At 33.3% G+C, this 21,858-nt stretch overlaps 1 protein-coding gene across 3 annotated transcripts in view; it reads left to right on the top strand.

The window, feature by feature from the left end:
* The window catches only part of LOC149779962 (uncharacterized), a 170,316-nt gene that overhangs the window by 54,266 nt on the left and 94,192 nt on the right, over positions 1–21,858 (top strand). Inside the window, exon 1 of one of the 3 annotated variants that reach the window (XM_089936679.1) lies at positions 13,601–13,790. The exons of the other annotated variants lie outside the window; for them this stretch is intronic. Coding sequence (XP_089792805.1) covers positions 13,711–13,790 — 80 coding nt within the window. The 5' untranslated portion in view covers positions 13,601–13,710. Of the gene's footprint in view, positions 1–13,600; positions 13,791–21,858 lie in introns of those variants that run through there. 3 annotated transcript variants of the gene reach the window in all.

The raw sequence follows: 21,858 nt of genomic DNA, 5'->3' as shown, positions 1-21,858 counted from the left end.
AGTAATGCTAGTTCATTGGTAAATAACTGTCCCGAAGTTTGATTCGACTTGTAAGTGAGTACATACAGTAATGCTAGTTCATTGGTAAATAACTGTCCCAAAGTTTGATTCGACTTGTAAGTGAGTACATACAGTAATGCTAGTTCATTGGTAAATAACTGTCCCAAAGTTTGATTCGACTTGTAAGTGAGTACATACAGTAATGCTAGTTCATTGGTAAATAACTGTCCCGAAGTTTGATTCGACTTGTAAGTGAGTACATACAGTAATGCTAGTTCATTGGTAAATAACTGTCCCGAAGTTTGATTCAACTTGTAAGTGAGTACATACAGTAATGCTAGTTCATTGGTAAATAACTGTCCCAAAGTTTGATTTGACTTGTAAGTGAGTACATACAGTAATGCTAGTTCATTGGTAAATAACTGTCCCAAAGTTTGATTCAACTTGTAAGTGAGTACATACAGTAATGCTAGTTCATTGGTAAATAACTGTCCTTCATATCACCCTCCATAATTTGATTTTCAACTACAATAGTGAGAACTAAACCCCTTTAATAACTCCCTTTTGAGGAGTTCTCTCTCTTATATGGGTCACTTCATCATTCAAAAGAGTATCCTTTTGGTAAATTTTGACCATTTTGTACTCACATGAGATGCAGCCCCTTTTAGGAGACTGTTTGTTACAGAGTGACCTTATACTTGTGGAGGGTAGGGGGCACATCATGATTTATTAGTGCATCATTACCAGTTTGCCAGATTACTTAATGTTGACTGTAATTTCTTTTGGAAAGTTATGCTAACCATTTACCTGTTACCATAGATGCCTATGTAACCAATCTACTGGTATAGATCTTGTGCCAAGTTTTCTCTGACCATGTTAATACTTGGACAGTTTTGTTGCATAAAAACTCTGAAAATATCAAACACAGACTGGAAAGGTTGGAGGAAGCTCAGACTATGAATGAATGAATAAACCAATCAATCAATCAATCAATCAATCAATTAGTCAATCAATTAGCCAGTCAGGCAATCTGGCCAAGTGTCCTTCCATCCAACCACCATCCATCCATCTATCCCTCCTAGGTTGATTTCTAAATTGTTTTGTATGGCACACTTAGTATTTACCAGCTGCGTTATACTTCTCCACTTAATTTATTATGTTCTTATATATATATATATATATATATATATATATATATATATATATATATATATATATATATATATATATATATATATATATATATATGAATGAATGGCTACTGTTATAACCAATTTTTCCTTGCATTTTGCATTTTTTAAAGATGTATATGGTTTTGGTTTCCCTTACATTTTGTATTCTATAAACATGTATATAGTCTGCCTACATTTTGTATTTTATAATCATGTGTATGGTTAAGAGCAGTAAAGAACTGAACATTAATCTTTCAAATAAGAATCAGATGACCAGAAAAGTCATCCTCAATAGAACATTATTAGTAAGCAAGTCTTAATTCATGCTTCACATATTTATGATTATAATGATAGTGTTTGAAGTCCACCCCAACCCCCATTATGCCAGTTGAATGTCTTTGTCTGATAATAAATGTACCTCTGTTAACTTACACAAAGAGATCATAGAGATATGTAGCTGTAATTTCATATTTTATATGTAGAATGTTTTGAGCAATAGTTTGTACAATTAGAATTCAAATTCTAGTAGTGTCGTCTGCAATCTATATTGTATGTATTTATTCAGAACCAGATGAGGAATGAAAGTTCATCATACACACCTTGCTGCTATAAATGTTTTGAAAATATATGTAGGAAGAATCTATATTTTGAAAAAATGACTGCCCTATGCACACATCAGACAGGTCTTTCAAACACAGAGTACAATGTTATAATATCATATTAGGGTTAAAAGGTCAACATCAAGGTCAACATGACCCAGTGGTCAATATTGACCAAATACATGTATGCTCCACCAAATGTTGTATCAACATGCATAACTATAACCTGGGCAGAGAATGTACTATTTACAGTGTTATACAAGGGTTGAGTACATACTGTACTATTTAATTAGTGTTTTACAAGGGCTGGCTATATACTGTACTGTTTAATTACAGTGTTTTTTTACAAGGGCAGGGTATATACTGTACTATTTAATTACGGTGTTTTTTTTTAACAAGGGCCGGGTATATACTGTACTGTTTAATTACAGTGGGTTTTTTTACAAGGGCTGGGTATATACTGTACTATTTAATTACAGTGGGTTTTTTTTACAAGGGCTGAGTATATACTGCACTGTTTAATTACAGTGGGTTTTTTTACAAGGGCTGGATATATACTGTACTGTTTAATTACAGTGGTTTTTTTTACAAGGGCCTGGTATATACTGTACTGTTTAATTACAGTGGTTTTTTTTACAAGGGCTGAGTATATACTGCACTGTTTAATTACAGTGGTTTTTTTTACAAGGGCTGGATATATACTGTACTGTTTAATTACAGTGGTTTTTTTTACAAGGGCCTGGTATATACTGTACTGTTTAATTACAGTGGTTTTTTTTACAAGGGCTGGGTATATACTGTACTGTTTAATTACAGTGGTTTTTTTTTACAAGGGCCGAGTATATACTGTACTGTTTAATTACAGTGGGTTTTTTTTATACAAGGGCTGGGTATATACTGTACTGTTTAATTAAACAGTGTTGTTTTTTTTTACAAGGGCTGGGTATATACTGTACTGTTTAATTACAGTGGGTTTTTTTTACAATGGCTGGGTATATATTGTACTGTTTAATTACAGTGGGTTTTTTTTACAAGGGCTGGGTATATACTGTACTGTTTAAATACAGTGTGTTTTTTTAGAATGTCTGGGTGTATACTGTACTGTTTAATTACAGTGTTTTTTATACAATGGCTGGGTGAATACTGTACTGTTTAATTACAGTGTTTTTTTATACAATGGCTGGGTGCATACTGTACTGTTTAATTGCAGTGTTAAACAAGGGCTGAGTGAATAATGTACTATTTATTTGGAGTTTTAAACAAGGGCTGTGTGTTTTATGTACAATTTAATGTACTATTTAATTACAGCATTAAGCAAGGATTGGGTGTATAATGTTCTATTAGTTGCAGTATTAAATAAGGGCTGATCATATAAATGTACTATTTAATTACAGTATTAAACAAGGGCTGGGTGTATAATGTTCTATTAGTTGCAGTATTAAATAAGGGCTGATCATATAAATGTACTATTTAATTACAGTATTAAACAAGGACTGGGTGTATAATGTAATATTTAATTACAGCATTAAACAAGGGCTGGGTGTACAATGTACTATTTAATTACAGCATTAAACAAGGGCTGGGTGTACAATGTACTATTTAATTACAGCATTAAACAAGGGCTGGGTGTACAATGTACTATTTAATTACAGCATTAAACAAGGGCTGGGTGTATAATGTACTATTTCATTACAGTATTAAACAAGGGCAGGGTGTATAATGTACTATTTCATTACAGTACTAAACAAGGGCTGGCTTATAATGTACCATTTCATTACAGTATTAAACAAGGGCTGGCTTATAATGTACTATTTCATTACAGTATTAAACAAGGGCTGGCTTATACTGTACTATTTCATTACAGTACTAAACAAGGGCTGGCTTATAATGTACTATTTCATTACAGTATTAAACAAGGGCTGGCTTATAATGTACTATTTCATTACAGTACTAAACAAGGGCTGGCTTATAATGTACTATTTCATTACAGTATTAAACAAGGGCTGGCTTATAATGTACTATTTCATTACAGTATTAAACAAGGGCTGGCTTATAATGTACTATTTCATTACAGTATTAAACAAGGGCTGGGTGTACAATGTACTATTTAATTACAGTATTAAACAAGGGCTGTGTGTATACTGTACTATTTACAGTACTCTTTGTTTTTCATGACAACAGTTGATGTCACAATAAAATGGACAATAAATGTAAATCTGTGAATTTTTAGTTTTTGACATATAATGTCTGAAAAAAGAACAAAATGATTTATTAATGAAGACAGAGGATATATATTAACCAAACTGACTGATACATGGAATCAAGTGTATATATATATATATATATATATATATATATATATATATATATATATATATATATATTTATATATTTATGTACTTGCAACAACAAAAATATATTACGCAGAACATATATAAATATTCCTAATATGATGTTACTATATGTTTCCTGATATCTTTCACAAGATGTACTGGGTAAACTTCTCAGTTATTTTTTTTTAGCAATTTCAAATTACACACAATATTCCTGCTGAAAACCATTGTGTGCACACAAAACATTTCTTTTAATGCATTCTTTTTACACCTCAAATATCTTTCTATTTCAAGAGAAAACATACTCTAATGATAGCTATCCTTAGGAATATAATGGATTAGATTAGGATTAGGATGATGGCTGAGTTACTAAACATAAAATTATTCCAAGATCAGTTAGAGTTTTTGCATCAAGAGAGACATATGCATATGGGTGTTAAAAACAAAAAATAAAAATTGTATACTAGGGGAGGTAAATCTGGCAAGCCTCGCAGTGAAGCAAGGTACATAATTTTGTCTTTAACCTGTACTTAGAGCCATACATAAATGTCTTTTAAGAATTATGCATGCATAAAGAAATATTACAGCATGCAATATTCAATTCTAGATAGAGATCCCATTTTATTGTTTGAAAATATTTATGGTCAAGCACAAGTCATAAAGAGAAAATTCAAGAAGTTTGAATTACGTTGTTGAATATTCATACTTAATTATTATGACACTTATATTTGCCTCCTTGAGTTAGATAATCCTTTTCTGACCTTTGACCCTTTGTTTTATAAATGACTGTAACTTGATGAATCATAAGAACACAAACAATGTGTGTGCTTTAATATTGAATCAACACAAACAATATGTGTACTTTTATATTGAATCAACACAAGCAATATGTATACTTTTATACTAAATCAACACAAATGATATGTGGGCTTAAATATTGAATCAACACAAACAATATGTGCACTTTGATCTTGCATTAACACAAATAATACATGTGTATTTACACTGAATCAACACAAACAATGTGTACTTTTATATGGCATCAACACAAATAATACATGTGTTTTTACATTGAATCAACACAAACAATGTGTACTTTCATATGGCATCAACACAAATAATACATGTGTTTTTACATTGAATCAACACAAACAACGTGTACTTTTATACGGCATCAACACAAATAATACACGTTATCAAGACTGAATAACCTGTTTTAATTATATAATTACACACTTCCATATCATGGAAAGTTTAAATTTTCTTGGTAAATACTGGTACTACCAGGCCATCATCATCAACATCACAATTGTCATCATCATCATCATCATCATCATCATCATCATCATCATCATCATCATCATTGTCATCATTCCATGTGTATCTGTTTATAAATTCTTTGACTGTTTACCCGCCACAAGTGATCATAAATTTCTTGCAAATCCCTTACTGGATGAATCATTGACAAGATAATACAGGTTGTGCAAAACATGTTAAGTGTTATTTGTATTGCAGCTCTGATTTCACAGGTTGCAATAATCGAAACCATCAGATTTTTTTTCAAATGCAATAAAGCCGCACCTCATTTACATGGGAAGAGATTTATGACACATTTGATCTGTACTTTTCAGTTGCTATTGTCATTGAATATATGTTACTGGTAGTGTCGTTAAATTCTTATTGTGGCTTGATGTATTGATTTGGGTTATAATACTTCACAATGAGCCATTAAGTCCATCTCAGAATACATATCATTTGAGTATATAATTAATATTTTGATCTATATTCCAGTTAAGGAAGAATACATAAGACAATAATTGAAAGCATTTACTTCCTCTGTTTTAAAGGATTATCAAGAGAGATGAGTTATTAAAAGAGGTTTGTTTTGTTTTTTGTTTTTTTTTATTGGGGTAAATTTAGTGACATTAGAGAAATGGATATAACTGGATAGAACTCACAATTAATATACCAGATATACTTGTTTATAAGTTGAGTCCAATTGCAGAATAAGAGGTTAGTGTTAGGACTGGTCGGCCTGGTGTCAGGATAATGTGACTGGATGGGACATCATGCTACATGTCTGCAGCTTGATGCCCCAGTGCTAGACATCACTATAAACTGCCACACTGCAGACATCATAGTGATATGACTGAAAAATTGTTAAAAGCCACGTTAAAAATCCTAATCACACACACAAGCACACATGCAAACAACATAGACTCTGTTTTGCCACTTCATAATGTACCTGCTGATCGGGGTATGTATTGTTTGTTCTACTGTTTATTCCTAACAAACTGTTCAGACCCAGATCTACCTGTGCAATATGCAGTGGCAGATCTAGGTCTGTGTAGTCTGCATTTGGACTCTTATTATAAAGAGTAAATTTCATACAAATTCTAAACAATCAAGATTTTCTTGGAGCAAATTTGAGGTCTACATAAGTCAACTGGAAGAAGGTTGATTTAGATACATGTACTGACAAAAATAGCAGGGTTCCTAGTTTGAAGATTATTTTAAGCTCTGTGATCATATGAAAACAATTTTGTGAAGTTCAGCAATATAATTGAAGACATTAGTCTAATAAAGCATATCTACATAAAGAATAAAATTGGCTTACACAAATGTTCATATTAATAAAGCAAATATTGATTTACTGGAATTTACACGTATCTCATTTGGACTACTCTGGTGGCCTAGTGGTTAGAGTATCAGCCTCAGATGCGGGAGGGTGTGGGTTCGATCCCCAGCCGAGTCATACCAAAGACTTACAAAAACAGTACTAACAGCTGCCTCACTTGGCGCTTAGCATTAAGAGGTTAGTGTTAGGACTGGTTGGCCTGGTGTCAGGATAATGTGACTGGGTGGGACATCATGCTACATGTCTGCGGCATGATGCCCCAGTGCTAGACATCACTATAAACTGTCACACTGCAGACATTGTAGTGATATGACTGAAAAATTGTTAAAGCTACATTAAAAATCCAAATCACACGTGTCACACACACATCTCTCATTTGATGGTGAGGTTGCATTTTCCTCTTATCCTCCCCTGCTGTGACTCTCAGCAAGTGACACGTGTTAATTGGCATGAAGCAATAATTGGTACAGAATGAATTAATTTCATGGGTATTAAGTTTTGTTATTTTGCAAGAAATTAAATTTTGGTTTTGTTCCTTGATCAAGGTCAGAGACAGGCTATTATCAGGGGGAGGGGGTATGTAATAAAATATGTGAGCAGTTGCCATGGCAATTAAGTCATAGATGTAGCTCTTGATTTGTTGTTTCAAACCAGGTGAAATATTTATTATCTCAATGCATGACTTCCATCAAGGGAATGCCTAAAACATATAAGTTAAAAAACCCACAATGGCATTGCTGCCAACATCATTGTAATCCTATTCCATTGCTTTTGATTTTCAGCTAGAGTTACCAGGCTAAAGTACTTGAATGCACTCCATTGATTCAGAAGCAATTCATTTATAAACAATGTCCAATTGTTATCAGAAATTAATGCTTTGTGTACATGCTCAAAAAAATACCATATTGTTCTGGATAGAGGTAATTTTGGTATTCAGTTAATAGATAAAAATATGTGCATACACTGTACAAATGTTCAGATTAGTGGTATCCTAACCATCATTGGCTTCTAAAGTTTCCGGATGGCAATTAAATTGCATGAAATAATCATTTTTAACACTGTGTTTTTTCATGGTCTATTGTATAACTGAGCATCTTTTGTGATTACTGATGAACATTTGGATTATTGGTGAATTTTTGTTATTAGTTGAAGTTTTTGTGAAAACTTAGACATTTAATGAGTCTTTTGTTATGGAAGAGTGCTCATTAAAGAAAAGTTCATGACAAGGATGTAGTTGTTGTTGTTGTTGTAGTGTTTAACGCCATTTTTCAGCACATAATAGGCTATACATGGCGGCCAGTATTAATGGTGGAGGAAGAACCCTGAAAAACCCAGGGAAGAACCACCGACCCACGAGAAGCTACTGGCAGGCTTTCCCACGTACCCATGCTAGCCGAGCCTTGGACTCGAACCCACGCAGACAGAGGTGAGATGGCAGTGGTCCGTAACGGAGAGCGCTTTAGACCACTCGGCCACTCGGGGCCCCGACAAGGATGTAGAATTAGTACTTAAATATACTGTAGATGAAATTGAATTTACTCTTCATATGATGAATTTGGATAAATAAATATCTTCTGTACATACTTGTAAGCTTGTACAACTGCAAACATCATAGACCCGGATCCCCTGTCACATAATGTACTGTTAGATCAGGGTCTATGTTGTTTGTTCCACTGTCACATAATGTGCTGTTAGATCAGGGTCTGTGTTGTTTCCCCTGTCACATAATGTTCTGTTAGATCAGGGTCTATGTTATTTCCCCTGTCACATAATGTGCTCTTAGATCAGGGTCTGTGTTGTTTCCCCTGTCACATAATGTTCTGTTAGATCAGGGTCTATGGTGTTTCCCCTGTCACATAATGTGCTGTTAGATTAGGGTCTATGTTGTTTGTTTCCTTGATGACTGATAATAAACTGCATTGGTCCAGGTCTGCTGTTTTATCATGCACCAGCTGATCTGGGTCTGTGCAGTTTGCATTTTGACTTATAAGCGAGTATGTATATGGTATATGCAGTAATATAACATGCCACCCTTATTCTGGAACAAAGAAGGGCATCCAAGGACCTGTGTATATATATGAAGTTATAGAAACTGCAACACAGACATGTAAAATATCTTTAATATATTTTTTTATCACCAACAAAACATTTTCACAAAGAATTCTCTAAATACTTTGTAAAATTTATTGTAAATTGGTTTAAATTCATTGATTTATTAAAAATTATTACTTTCACTGATAAATTTTTTTGCATAAAATAATTTGTATTAAAATTATCACAAGTCTTTCGAGCATGCTGTTAGTAGGATGACTGCAAAATAAAACTGTACAATAACGGTTTAAATTCCTTGATTTATTTAAAATAATCATTTCCACTAATACAGCTTTTGCTGAAGAAGAATAATATTAAAATTGTCACCAGTTGCTCAAGCACACCTTTAATGGGATGGCTGCAATAGCTTTTGTACAAATGTGGTTTAAATTCTTTGGTTTATTTCAAATTACATTTTCCACTAGTAAAATTGTTTTGTAAAAATTATTATATTCAGATTTTTGCCAGTTTTTCAAGCTTACATTCAGTAGGATGGCTGCAAAATATTTTGCATAAAAGTTTTCTCAAACTCAAGTATGGTCACCACCCCACATATGTATCATATTTTAATGCAATGGTGACATCTGCAAAAATATTGTGAATAACAGGTGGTTTTTTTCCTGTTTATTTTAACTTGGCCAATTATGTTCAGGTAGATACAGCTCACAGTATTGACTGGAGCTGTCATCCTAATATCTGGACATCATTGATCAGCAATTAAAATAAACCACTTCAGTTGAACAGTTATTGATTTGCTTTGATGCTGTTTGTTGGAGGCTGAATGAATGCTGTGACAAACAGTTCAATAAAGTGGGGTTTATCTTGTGTTGTCATTTCATGGTAAAGTGTGGGCTTTATCTTGTGTTGTCATTTCATGGTAAAGTGTCACATTCACCAGTTTGCTACCATAGAACAAACATTAAGCTTCTTACAAGTTAAATGGATATCAATTAAAAAGTAAATTTTTTAACAAGCATCCTAATTTCATCACAAGAAAAAAGTTATTTAGGTGTCATGCTATTTTTAAAAAATTAGAATTAACTTCACAGAGAAGTTATGCTGTTAAAGAGATAACCACTATGACTGGTTTAAATTTTGCATGTATATAATACCATATATACTTGCTTATAAGTTGAGTAAAACTTCAAATAACAAAGATCCTGATCTGCCATAGCATAATGCACATGCAGATCAGGGTCTATGTTGTTTGTTTTACTGATTACTCCTAACAAACTGCGCAGAGCCAGATCTGCCAGTTCATTATGCGATGGGAGATCTGGGTCTTCGCAGTTTGCAGTAGGACTCGGGCTATAAGTGGGTATATACAGTAGTCAATCAGTGTCTGTGGGCATAACATGCATGCAGCTGTTTCAGTATTTTGTATAGTGTTCTAACTGGAAAAGTGAGTTCACAAAGTTCTTTGTGGCTAAGTTATGATGCAGTTCATTGGACAATTAGAATGAAGGCTCTCTTTTTTAACATTTAGCAGCACTGGTATATTTTAACAGACTTGGCTTGCTTTGCAGGCTGGTGGGAATGATAAAATGGTCTTGTGTGATGTGAGTTAAATTTCTATCTGGAATTTTATTGCTGTCATCGATAGTTCAAAGCAGAACAAACCATAAAAATGAGGTAGTATCGATAGATGTTTTTCTTGACAACGACCAAATTGTTGAATTTATGAAGTCATTTATTACAGTTCAGTATAATTAATTGCTGTCTTGACAATATTAGAAGCACACCACTGTTATATAAACTGATATAATTTTAAATTATTATCCAGAAATGGTTCCTATTCATTACATAGAAACCTATCATAGTTTGAAAAGAGAGAACAGAAAAATCAAAATATGTCATAACTTAAACATTCAAGTCAAAATATGAAAATATGGAATGCGATACAAAGATGCATTTTTCAGGAAATTAAATATATACATCCTAACTTATTGCATTGTATTAATTTTTAAAAAACAAAGTCAAACTTTGTACAAAAATCATTACACTGTCTATGGCATTCATATGTTAGGGTATAAAGTCTGACTTTAAACAGACATTTTGGAAGTGAAGTGAAACCTGGTGACAGTTAGTCTGTACAAGGCAGTTTAAGTGTAAAAGAACAGAAATACCAGTACATAATAAAATCAGTCATGTTGACTGGTTGTAAAATTGTCTTTTACATTCAGATGACTAAGTTTATTACTAAGTCTGTATGGGTTGATTGGAACCTGCTTTGTTATTGACCTTTTGACATGTTGGTATATTTCCTATGCTGTTTCCTAAAACATGTATCATCCTGTTTTATGTATTTCTTTTGTTGATAATTAGTTAGAAGCTTGACTGAGCATCTAGTGTCCCATGACATTTTCCAAACCCTTTTTGTTCCCTGCTCAAGACAACGTTTAGTTAGTTCAGATGACACTGTAATTATACACATGTATGACTTCAGCTTGTATGCTATACACTTTATTACAACACTTGTTGTACATTTACTACTAAACATATTTTAATTTGAGCAGAGAAAGATGCCACTCTAATCTGTTTTGTGTAATAAATGTGTAGATAATATTTTATGTAAGGAAAGTGTATTGTTACTGACAGATGTGTACAGAACAGACCTAGATCTGCCTTTTTATAGTATGGCAGCAGATAGTGTTGAATGACCTTCTTCTTATAAGGAATGATGAAACCCTCATCTGTTGGTGAATTTGTAATTGCAGAACTGGTTCTAAATTGTTTGTAATGTCGCTGTAGTTCATCTCTGTTCTTTCTCTGTTGTCTTCATCTGTGTGTTTTCAGATTCTACCATTAAATTTTAAAGTTAACTAAAACTGGATTATTATCCATTACTGTTAATAGTACTCTCAAATTGTTGGAATTTATTAAATTAATTAGTTCTTTTAATGTACAAGATAGCATCACATTGGCTATCCTTCACTTTTTGTTATTTGGTATAAAGTATACACCTGTCATCCTTGTGGCAATTGAAACCATTTATATTCTTATTTGTTAATTGGAAATTGGTCATTATTTTAATTCCAGACATGATCATTCTTTTCCATGGAAGTGGGATGGTTTAAATTAAATAATAGAAAGAGTGTTAAGGTTTCAGGAAAGTTTTCACTGATTTGCAGTGTAGTAGTTGGCCTTTAACCATGGAAGAGGAAAGTATGGCAGTTCATATAATGTTTTACAAGATGGTATTAAACTTGTACAATTTTCTTAAGGAGATTGAAAATAACCTAAATAATAGTCTACAAAGATTACAGAGAAATTTTGCATATAGGCTGACTCTATGGGTTTTCATGTGGACTGCGAGAAGGGTAAAATTGATTAGCTATTGGTCTGTGTTTTCAGGGTTGCACTGACCCACATAGATATGGGGGGGTGTCCTCGGGAGTTCCTGGAATCTGGGGGCCTCAGGGCTTAACGGTCCTGAAGATTGGTATCTTATTCTCCAAATTAATATGTAAAAAGTGAATTAAAATCACCAAGCCAAAACAGGAAACAAATTAAAACTTATTGCATGAAATCATTAAGTACTTATTCTTTTGCACATTGCCATCTAGAGTCAGAAATTTTAGTACCCAACTGAAGACATTGAGAGAATTTTTACCACCACGTCCTAAATGCAGAAATTATTGAAATCATTATCAGTTGATACTGACTTGTCTCCTGGCAACTGACCGAGTTATAAGAAATATAGCGTTATAGTCAAGGCAACATGTTTTGGTAAGAAATATGGAATCCTCTTAAATGTTGTCAACAATATGATTAATTAGCTGTCATGTGCACTCTAAATGGACTTCACTGATCCTCTTCCACTAGCTGTCATGTACACTCTAAATGGACTTCACTGATCCTCTTCCACTAGCTGTCATGTACACTCTAAATGGACTTCACTGATCCTCTTCCACTAGCTGTTATGTACACTCTAAATGGACTTCACTGATCCCCTTTTGTTGTAGAATTCATAATATAGTTGACCATAAAGGATGTACAATGATACATAATGACAATTTATTGTTTCGTTGCCGAAAAGACAGCTGCCAGTGATTTGGAAATGAACACTCAGATAGTTTTCATGTCATTCATCCACCAGTGAATGTGTTACCAATAGTATGACATTTTTGAAAGTATCTGATGCACTGAATTTTGCATTAGTCTGTAGAATGGTGCTAAAACATACTTGTGTGAGCTTGTTTGCATTACAGAAATTCATACAAGTGTCATTCGCATATTTATGATTTTACCAATGTGTTTAGCAGAGGCACATAATATGTGTACCAGATACTCATGTGTAAGGTGGTTCCAACTGCAGACTGTATATTGACCCAGATCTGCCATAGCTTAATGCCCCAGTAGATCTGGATGTAGGCAGTCTGTTAGGACTAATCAGTAGATCAAAAAACACAGACCCAGATGTACTGGCATATCATGCAACAGCAGATCTGGATCTGTGTTGTTTATGGTTGGAGCTGACTTATAAGTGATTATAAATGGCATTTTTAAAGCTCTATTGTGTACAATTTCCATGCAAAATTTAAAATTGACACTTTTCATATTGCTGATTAATGCATCTTCAAATCGCATAAATTCACAACTTAATTGAAACAGATAATGAACTGAACTGAGTATCTTTAATAACAGCATATTTTGATCAGGTCTTTTTTTTTTTAAGCCACAGGTTAATTATGCTGAGGAAGTTAACATTCAGTTGTTATGAATGCTGATCACTTAATCGCTGATTTGTTTTAATTTCTGATGAATATCCTTTATACAGCCATGTTAGATTTAGTACTAGGAATCTTGGGATTGGTGTTCGACCATAACTGTAGAATTCTGTGGATTTATATGTGAAAACTTGGATCACTGGAATAATGGATGAAGATGGCACAAAAGCTGCACTGAAAACTGTTCTACTGAAACAGAAATGGATGACTGTATGTCGTATTTCAAAGTAAGTGATATCATGTATCTGTCCTTTTGTATGTATTTTATATTGTCAGTAAGGTAGCTACATGTATAATGGTCATGTGTAATGCAACTATCAGTGAACCACCCTTTAATGTGTTTCTTGTTTTGTGATTCATAAAATTTGTTTTAAATATGATTTTATTTATTTAAAGCTGTCTTTATGCGCTTAATATACAAGGTGATTGTTTTTGTGTTTGATTCTTAAATTGTGCCATGCCCATAATATAAAATACATTGCATTTCTTTTGCTATTTTGTCTTTGAAAGATACAATGTGTTATTTTCATTGTTGAATTTGAAAATAGGAATTACATGTAGTACGCAACTAGGTTTTCCATACCAATTCTTAGTAAGGACTTCCCTGAAGCACATTTAGACTTTTCGGAATACTTATGTGACGTACAATCATGTCAAAATATATGCTTAATGTGTGAGGTGTGGTAGCCCAGTATACTGGTAGAGCATTGGATTGATAATCCAAGAGTTGCAAGTTCAGTATCTATTAAGCTCTAACTGACTGCCTTGGCATGTGTCCATAGATATTTAATTGACTGCCTTGGCATGTGTCCATAGATATTTAATTGACTGCCTTGGCATGTGTCCATAGATATTTAATTGACTGCCTTGGCATGTGTCCATAGATATTTAATTGACTGCCTTGGCATGTGTCCATAGATATTTAATTGACTGCCTTGGCATGTGTCCATAGATATTTTTCATTTTATTTTTTTTCTTTTATGTTGAGGTTATCATCATTTTCAACACACTATTTACTACATAATGCCAAGGAAATGGAAGCTAAGTGCCTCATCCAGGCTGGCCTGGTTGGGTATTGAACCCAGGACATTTTGTTTGCATCCAAAAGAAGTGATGAATTTAGTGTCATTCAGAACTAATAAACACAATTAATATCATTGAACTATTGATGACATCCTCATTAAAGAATAATCCAATGTAAACAGATGTAATTTTTTTTCTTGTTTTACCAGTATATCATGTGTTTTATTGTTAGTGGGGGCCATGCTATTCATATGGGTCATATTTCATGGGGCCATGCTATCCACGTGTCATTTTTCATGGGGCCATGCTATCCACATGTCATTTTTCATGGGACCATGTTATCCACATGTGTCATTTTTCATGGGGTCACACTATCCACGTGTGTCATTTTTCATGGGGCCATGTTATCCACATGTGTCATTTTTCATGGGGCCATGCTATCCACGTGTCATTTTTCATGGGGCCATGCTATCCACATGTGTCATTTTTCATGGGGCCATGCTATCCACATGGGTCATTTTTCACGAGACCATGCTGTCCACATGGGTCATTTTTTCATGTGGCCATTCTCTCTGCATGGGTCATTTTTCATTGGGCCATGCTATCCACATGTGTCATTTTTTCATGTGGCCATTCTCTCTGCATGGGTCATTTTTCATTGGGCCATGCTATCCACATGTGTCATTTTTTCATGTGGCCATTCTCTCTGCATGGGTAATTTTTCATTGGGCTATGTTATCCACATGGGTCATTTTGGTTTATAAATATCATAATTATAAACATCACCCAGATGAAATAAGGTCAATGTATATGTGAACCCTTATGATGTATAAGGTCCAGCAGCCATCTTACTTCCATCATGTGTCTGTGATGAACCTTCATCATTAGTGTTTGCTATTACATATTTGCAGGGAATCTTTTTGAGGACTGCATGCACTACCAGATTTTTGTCTTGAATGACCTTCTTAGCAATGATACAGCAACCATAGTTAATCTTTCTTTTGTGTTTCAGGGACATTGGGCCAGTTTTTTTCAGACTGCTTAAATTTGTTTCTTAAGACAAGCTCTCAGGGTGGTCTCCCTTGTAAATGTGTCATTGTAGGACTGTCATGTATCTGTAAGACATGTCACACTAAAATTTGCGTACAAAGTGGCCTCCCTAGCAATGATCTGACTTCCACAGGGACCATGTAAAACCTACTTTTTAATTATTTTTAACAAAAGAAACCTTAAGTCAGTTTAATAAAACTAGTAGAACTGTAATGGTATCACTGGTCGATGCATGATTTTTAATGGGGGTGGTATAGTTTAAAACGATAAGGTTCTTTTTGCTTACAGTGACCTAATGTACTATTTTAATTGGGGAAAATAACGATGAGGGGATATGCCAATCCACCTTCCCCTCGTCACCAAACTTCCTTTAAATCCATTCCTGAATGTAGTATTTTAGTAATGCTTATGCTGACCTGCCATCTAAAAGTGTATGATGCTGCTTAAAGAATACAAACTGCTAATTTTGAGAAAACTTGATGGGAAACATCCAGAAACAGACCAAATTTTTAATTGCTTTTCTAACCATTCTCACTCTCTACATTGCTATAGTGCTCTAGACTGGTTTATAACACTGAAAGGGATCAAAATTCATATTATTAACACTCAGTATCCAATGAAAATAGACTTCTCTACTATGGTTTATAAACTTTAATGGTTTGGTCAACATAGCGTACTGGTTGCCTTCTTATAATTGACCTTTGATCTTTTTATCAAAGTCATCCAATCTGATTAAATTCAGATCTCCACTGTCCTTCATGTATAACAGTAGAGATCTGATTTATGTGTTTAAAATGATGCTCCTGAAATAATTTAAAACAATATAAGTGTAAAAAAAAAATATTCATCCAGTTTACAATGTCAATAATTAACAGCATGTACAAATAGATATTTTCACTTCATTCCTGTTTGTTCATGTTGGATTAAAGTTGTGATTGTCAAACTGAAATATAGACTGGTTTTCAGTTTCACCTTCTTTATGGTGCTACTACAATGGACAGTGTTAGGTTATATTATTTCCCTTCGTCTTTTAGCTAACTAAAATTGAGGGGTCAATCTTTTAGTCTTTTAGCTAACTAAAATTGAGGGGTCAATCTGAATAGACTACCCTATAAGTTAAACAGAGAGTTTTTGTAAGATTCTTTGGAAATGTGACATTTAAAGATATTATAGGTGGATTTGGAGCCATGTTGACATTGTTGATGGTATGGCAGTCTCGAACAATGAGATCATTCCAGTCTGCTATTTATTTAATGGAAGGATCATGTTTGCCTGGGGTATATTAAATTTCACATATGTCAGAAGTAAAACACCCTCTTACCATATGCATGCAGATTCATGAGGATTGCACGGTACAGTTTTGTGTTCCAGTATTCGTGATTCATTGCTGAAATTGAAGTAGAATTCCTGACTTACATATATCAATGAAAACTTGCATTATGAAAATTTTTTCATTGCAGACTTTATATTAGAGGTGAAACCTTGTCTCGAAATTCAGAATTTTCAAAGGTAGAACTATATCAATATATATACCTGACATGTTTTTTCTTGGCTTTATTAGATTTTTATGGTGTTGATTTTCCCATTCAAGCCAGATGCAGCCTGTAATCATAATTGTTTCTCATCTTGTAGCAATCATGTGGTATATCCATAGAGTGAATTTGGGAATTATTTTTCAAAAATGGTCACAACTAGGTTCCACATAAGTGATTTAGATTTTTTTAGATTTTTTTAGATTTACACTAGTTCTGTATTTGTATTTGAAACTTATTCATATCTTTTTGATAGCTGCATGGAAATTCTCAACAACTTAGCTGTAAAATAACTGTTATCAAGGGTGGATCCAGAGTTTTGCTCTACTGGGGTCAGCTATGAAAATGGTGGTTTCTTAGTTTAACAAATGTTCAAATTTCTTGTTTTTTTTTGTGTAGAATGTTAACTATACATACCTACCCCCATCTCCACTCCCCTTCCCCTCCCCCAAGTGATACACCACTGGCTATTGTTGAAAAACTACTAGTCAAGTGTTACTTGACAGGTTCCATATAAAACACCACATTTTAAGGCAATAGTTGTTGATGAAAACTTCAGATGGGAAGTTATCCGACATACTTTTTCAATGTTCAGTTGTCAGAAATTCATCTCCAATATTTTATCATTAAGTTTACCACAAGTGTATAATGCTTCTGATCTTTAAGGGAGGGTAAGTGGGTGGGTGGCACCTAACTTTAGATGTTACAGTTTTGACACTCTATAGTAGCAATGCATTTTTACAGCAAATGTAATAATACATATTGCTACACCTATTGTTTTTAAGGTTTATATGCCTCATTTGGTCAAATACATCATGTATTTTGGCCATATGACTTTTAATGAACAAGCAGAAACAAAAAATGTATTATAATTAATTCTGACTAATACAAGTATATAGATTGCATTATTATAATTAAAACTAGGTTAAAAAATATATTTGATCAGCTGCCGCTTGATCAAGCAATTTAATTTTTATTAGTTGCCAAAACCTTTTAAAAAATTGACAAAGTCCAAAAGATTTGCGTTGAGTTTTGAATTAACCCATTTGACTTGTATTTGTAAAGTTGAGGTTACTCATGTGTAAAATATGTGATCACTATGGCTTAATAGATGACCACCAGAGTGTGAAGAAGTCACCAATCATATACATTTGGAAGGGGTTTATTGAAAATATCTTTAAAATATTTTGGACTTTGGGGGTGAGTTTTGACGCTAGCAGATACCTTGTTCTAGTGACATTAAATAAGTATTTTCACCTATCTTGTAATTGCAACAATATAATATAGGTACTCCTGCTAGTTTTAATATTTCCATAGTTTCTGCTGTACTCGTTTGGACCACTAATGGGGGTATATAAGAAGGTTTGCCAGTAGCTCCCCATGTGTCAGTGGTTCTTCCCATGGTTTTCCCACATGGCCCGTGTCATGGTTTACAAATCACCTGTCATTTATGGATTTTCCCATACAGGCCCCCATGTATAGCCCTATCATGCACTGAAAAATGGGTTAAACCCATAACAACAACAACAACAGAAAAAAAATCATGTTGCCCAAATACAGGCACATAAACTTTAATTCAGACAACGCTGTTGTGTGAACTAATATCATTGGATGTCTGAGGTAGTACTGTCGTAAATCAAAAAGAGCATATAACACAAATGAAATGTAAAACACCATACAGGCACTGATCGCGTTGCATAAGCTTTTATAAACATGTCAGTTGATACCAATATACAAATACATTTTTAAAGCGTGTGGTCAACCTCTTGGTCCTGTCTGCTCAAATTCGTTGTGGAGCCTATGTCAAAAAATATAAATTTTCAAGTCATTAAGTGTATATCAAATAAATGAAGAGTGAAACATCATAAAATAAAGTGTATATAAAATAAACGAAGATTCAAAAACATTATAAAAAGTATATATAAAATAAATGAAGATTCAAAAACATAAAATAAAGTGTATATAAAATAAATGAAGATTCAAAAACATAAAAAGTGTATATAAAATAAATGAAGATTAACAAAAATAGAATAAAGTGCACTGTTACAGGTTTCTATAAAGGAGTCAATTACCATATATACTCACTTATAGGTCAGGTCCACCTTGTAATAAAACATTTACCATGTTCTGCCATTGCTTAATACACTAGCAGACCAGGGCCTAATACAATAATTATAATAATAATAATAATAATAATAAATAACGAGGATAACATATTCGATAATGGAAGGCCCATCTGCCATGTGGTCCACAATTTTGGTAATATTTTATATTATAAAACAATTTTATTAAACAAAATGTCACTTATACACACCCAAATGTCACTTATACACATCCAAATGTCACTTAAACACACCCAAATGTCACTTAAACACATCCAAATATCCTCGCACATGTGCTTGCATAAATTTTAAATCAATTAAAAACGTTAGTGCTCAACAAATACATATATACACAGGTACATACATCTCTGTATGTCAGAAATCATTCACCGAATAAAACATACACATAATATTTCTGGACACAATGATAAAATTCTTTATTGGCAGGCTTTATTATATCAGTCAGGCTGGTCACGAAAGAATGTCTTTAATGAGGGTTTAAACGAAGCAAGGGAATTTGAATTACGTATCTTCGGGGGTAAGGAATTACAAAAGGTAGGTGCTGATCAGTAGATGAACTTTTGAAAAGGTTGATTTTTGACTACAGAATCTGGAGATCATTGTTAGTTGTTGACTGGAGATTACATTCAGTATTTGCTGATCTTATTTCAGTTACATTAGAGATATACTCTGAAAAACGATCGTTTAAAGATATATATCTCATGTTTCCTTTAAAATAAAATAAAAATGCGTTTTTGTAATGATAGCAATTGTAGACCTGAACAGAAAATATTCTAGGTAGTCATAATAGGAAGTTTCAGAATTATTCGGGCGGTCCTTTTTTGAGATTGTCAGTTCTGGATAGATTATAACTGAATGTGTTTTCCCATACGGTACAGCATACAGCACTAGACTGTCAGTGGTAGTATATATCCCAAGTGGCTGGGGAGGTGGACATTTTGATAGTTTTAGGAGAGGTTGTTTATTTTTGGTGGTGGTGGTGGTGGTGGGGTGACTACCATTGTACATATGTGAACGATATGTGTATTTCAGCTGAGATGTTCATCAATATAGATACCAAGAAGTTTTTTTATTTTTTTATTTTTAACACTCAACACTTCTAGTCAGTTTTGATTTAGAAGTAAATCCATGTTAGTGGATAAGTGCTGCCTTGTTCTGATTGTCATACATTTCGTTTTAGAGGCATTAATATGCATTCTGTTTTGTTGACATCAAACTGATATGTTGTCAAGATTGGTTTGAAGTTTATTTTCAGTGGAGTAAAGAGATTTACTAGATGAATACAACACAGAGTCAGCATTGAAAAGATCTGTGTTAGAGGCACTAGATACAAGCTGTCATTGATAAACAGTAGAAAAAAAGATGCCGTAATATTGATCCTTGAGGAACACCGCTTATTCTTGATTCGGAAGTATATTTATTATTGCATTAGTTGTTTGTTCTAGTAATTACTCTCGACAAAATGTATAGATGTAGATTGGCTAGTGCAATGGTTAGATTACGTGGAAGTTGTATAAGAAATAAAAATTGATTTAAGAAAATTTTAATTATAATTAGTCAGATGATAATACCCATTTTCAAAAAAATGTTACATGTATATTCAAAAGACAGTACATATGCAACAAAAATAAATAATAATAATAATAATAATAAATTGCTTTACTTTATCACAAACTGGATGCATATAACAGAAACTGCCAATTCAACCAAAACTGTAAACCTTTACAGACTTGAATTATAAAACAAGTACCTATGACCCAATAAGGCAGTTGTAATTAAAGGCCATGATAGGTGCCTATTTGCATAGATTCATCTTACCAGTTTACTAATGAGGACACGAAATTTTTTAAAATTATATTCTGTGGGATTTGCAAGTGTTAACAAACTTATTTAGCATAATGGATGTTAAATACAATCATCCTAAATGTTCACATATATTTGATCAATTTATCATCAACTAGTATTATTGGTCAAATGTAAATATATTCATTAAATAAAATGTGTAATTGTGCCATGTAGATTTAAAGATGCATGGGAGAATGATAGACATTTTATTTACTGTAAGGTATTATCATTTTATTAAATGGCAAATTTAATGATAATTAATTATGTAATATTTTCCCTGTAGCAATATATAAAAAATGAAATTTTGAAAGGTGTAAAAACACTCAAACATTCATATGCCATGGATTCTTTTTTTTTATTTGAGAAATTTTATCAGAAATTTTTTTAAATTAATTTAATATTTTCCATATTTAGCTCACCTGACCAAGGAAAAGGGAGCTTATGCTCTGGATAAATATATGGACTGTGTCGTCTGTGTGTGTGTCACTCTGCCAAATTGCTATTTTCAGCTTTTAAAAACAAAATGCTGGGTCAATTTCAATCAAACACGGTAAGAAAGCTCCTTGGGAGATGCCGCACACAAAATTACACTCAGGATGGTTCTCCCAGCAACACTTGCTGAGACACTTATTTTCAACTTCTTGTCCACAATTGGCTCAAACAATTTTGATCAAACTTTGCAGAAATGTTCCCCAAAACATGCTGTATCAAACTTTACCCAG

The sequence above is a fragment of the Sinohyriopsis cumingii genome, chromosome 16 (genome assembly GCF_028554795.1).
Source record: "Sinohyriopsis cumingii isolate HCF-2022 chromosome 16, ASM2855479v2, whole genome shotgun sequence".
NCBI lineage: Eukaryota > Metazoa > Mollusca > Bivalvia > Unionida > Unionidae > Sinohyriopsis > Sinohyriopsis cumingii.
The sequence above is the reverse complement of the archived record's forward strand: the minus strand, read 5'-3'. Positions and strand labels throughout refer to the sequence as shown.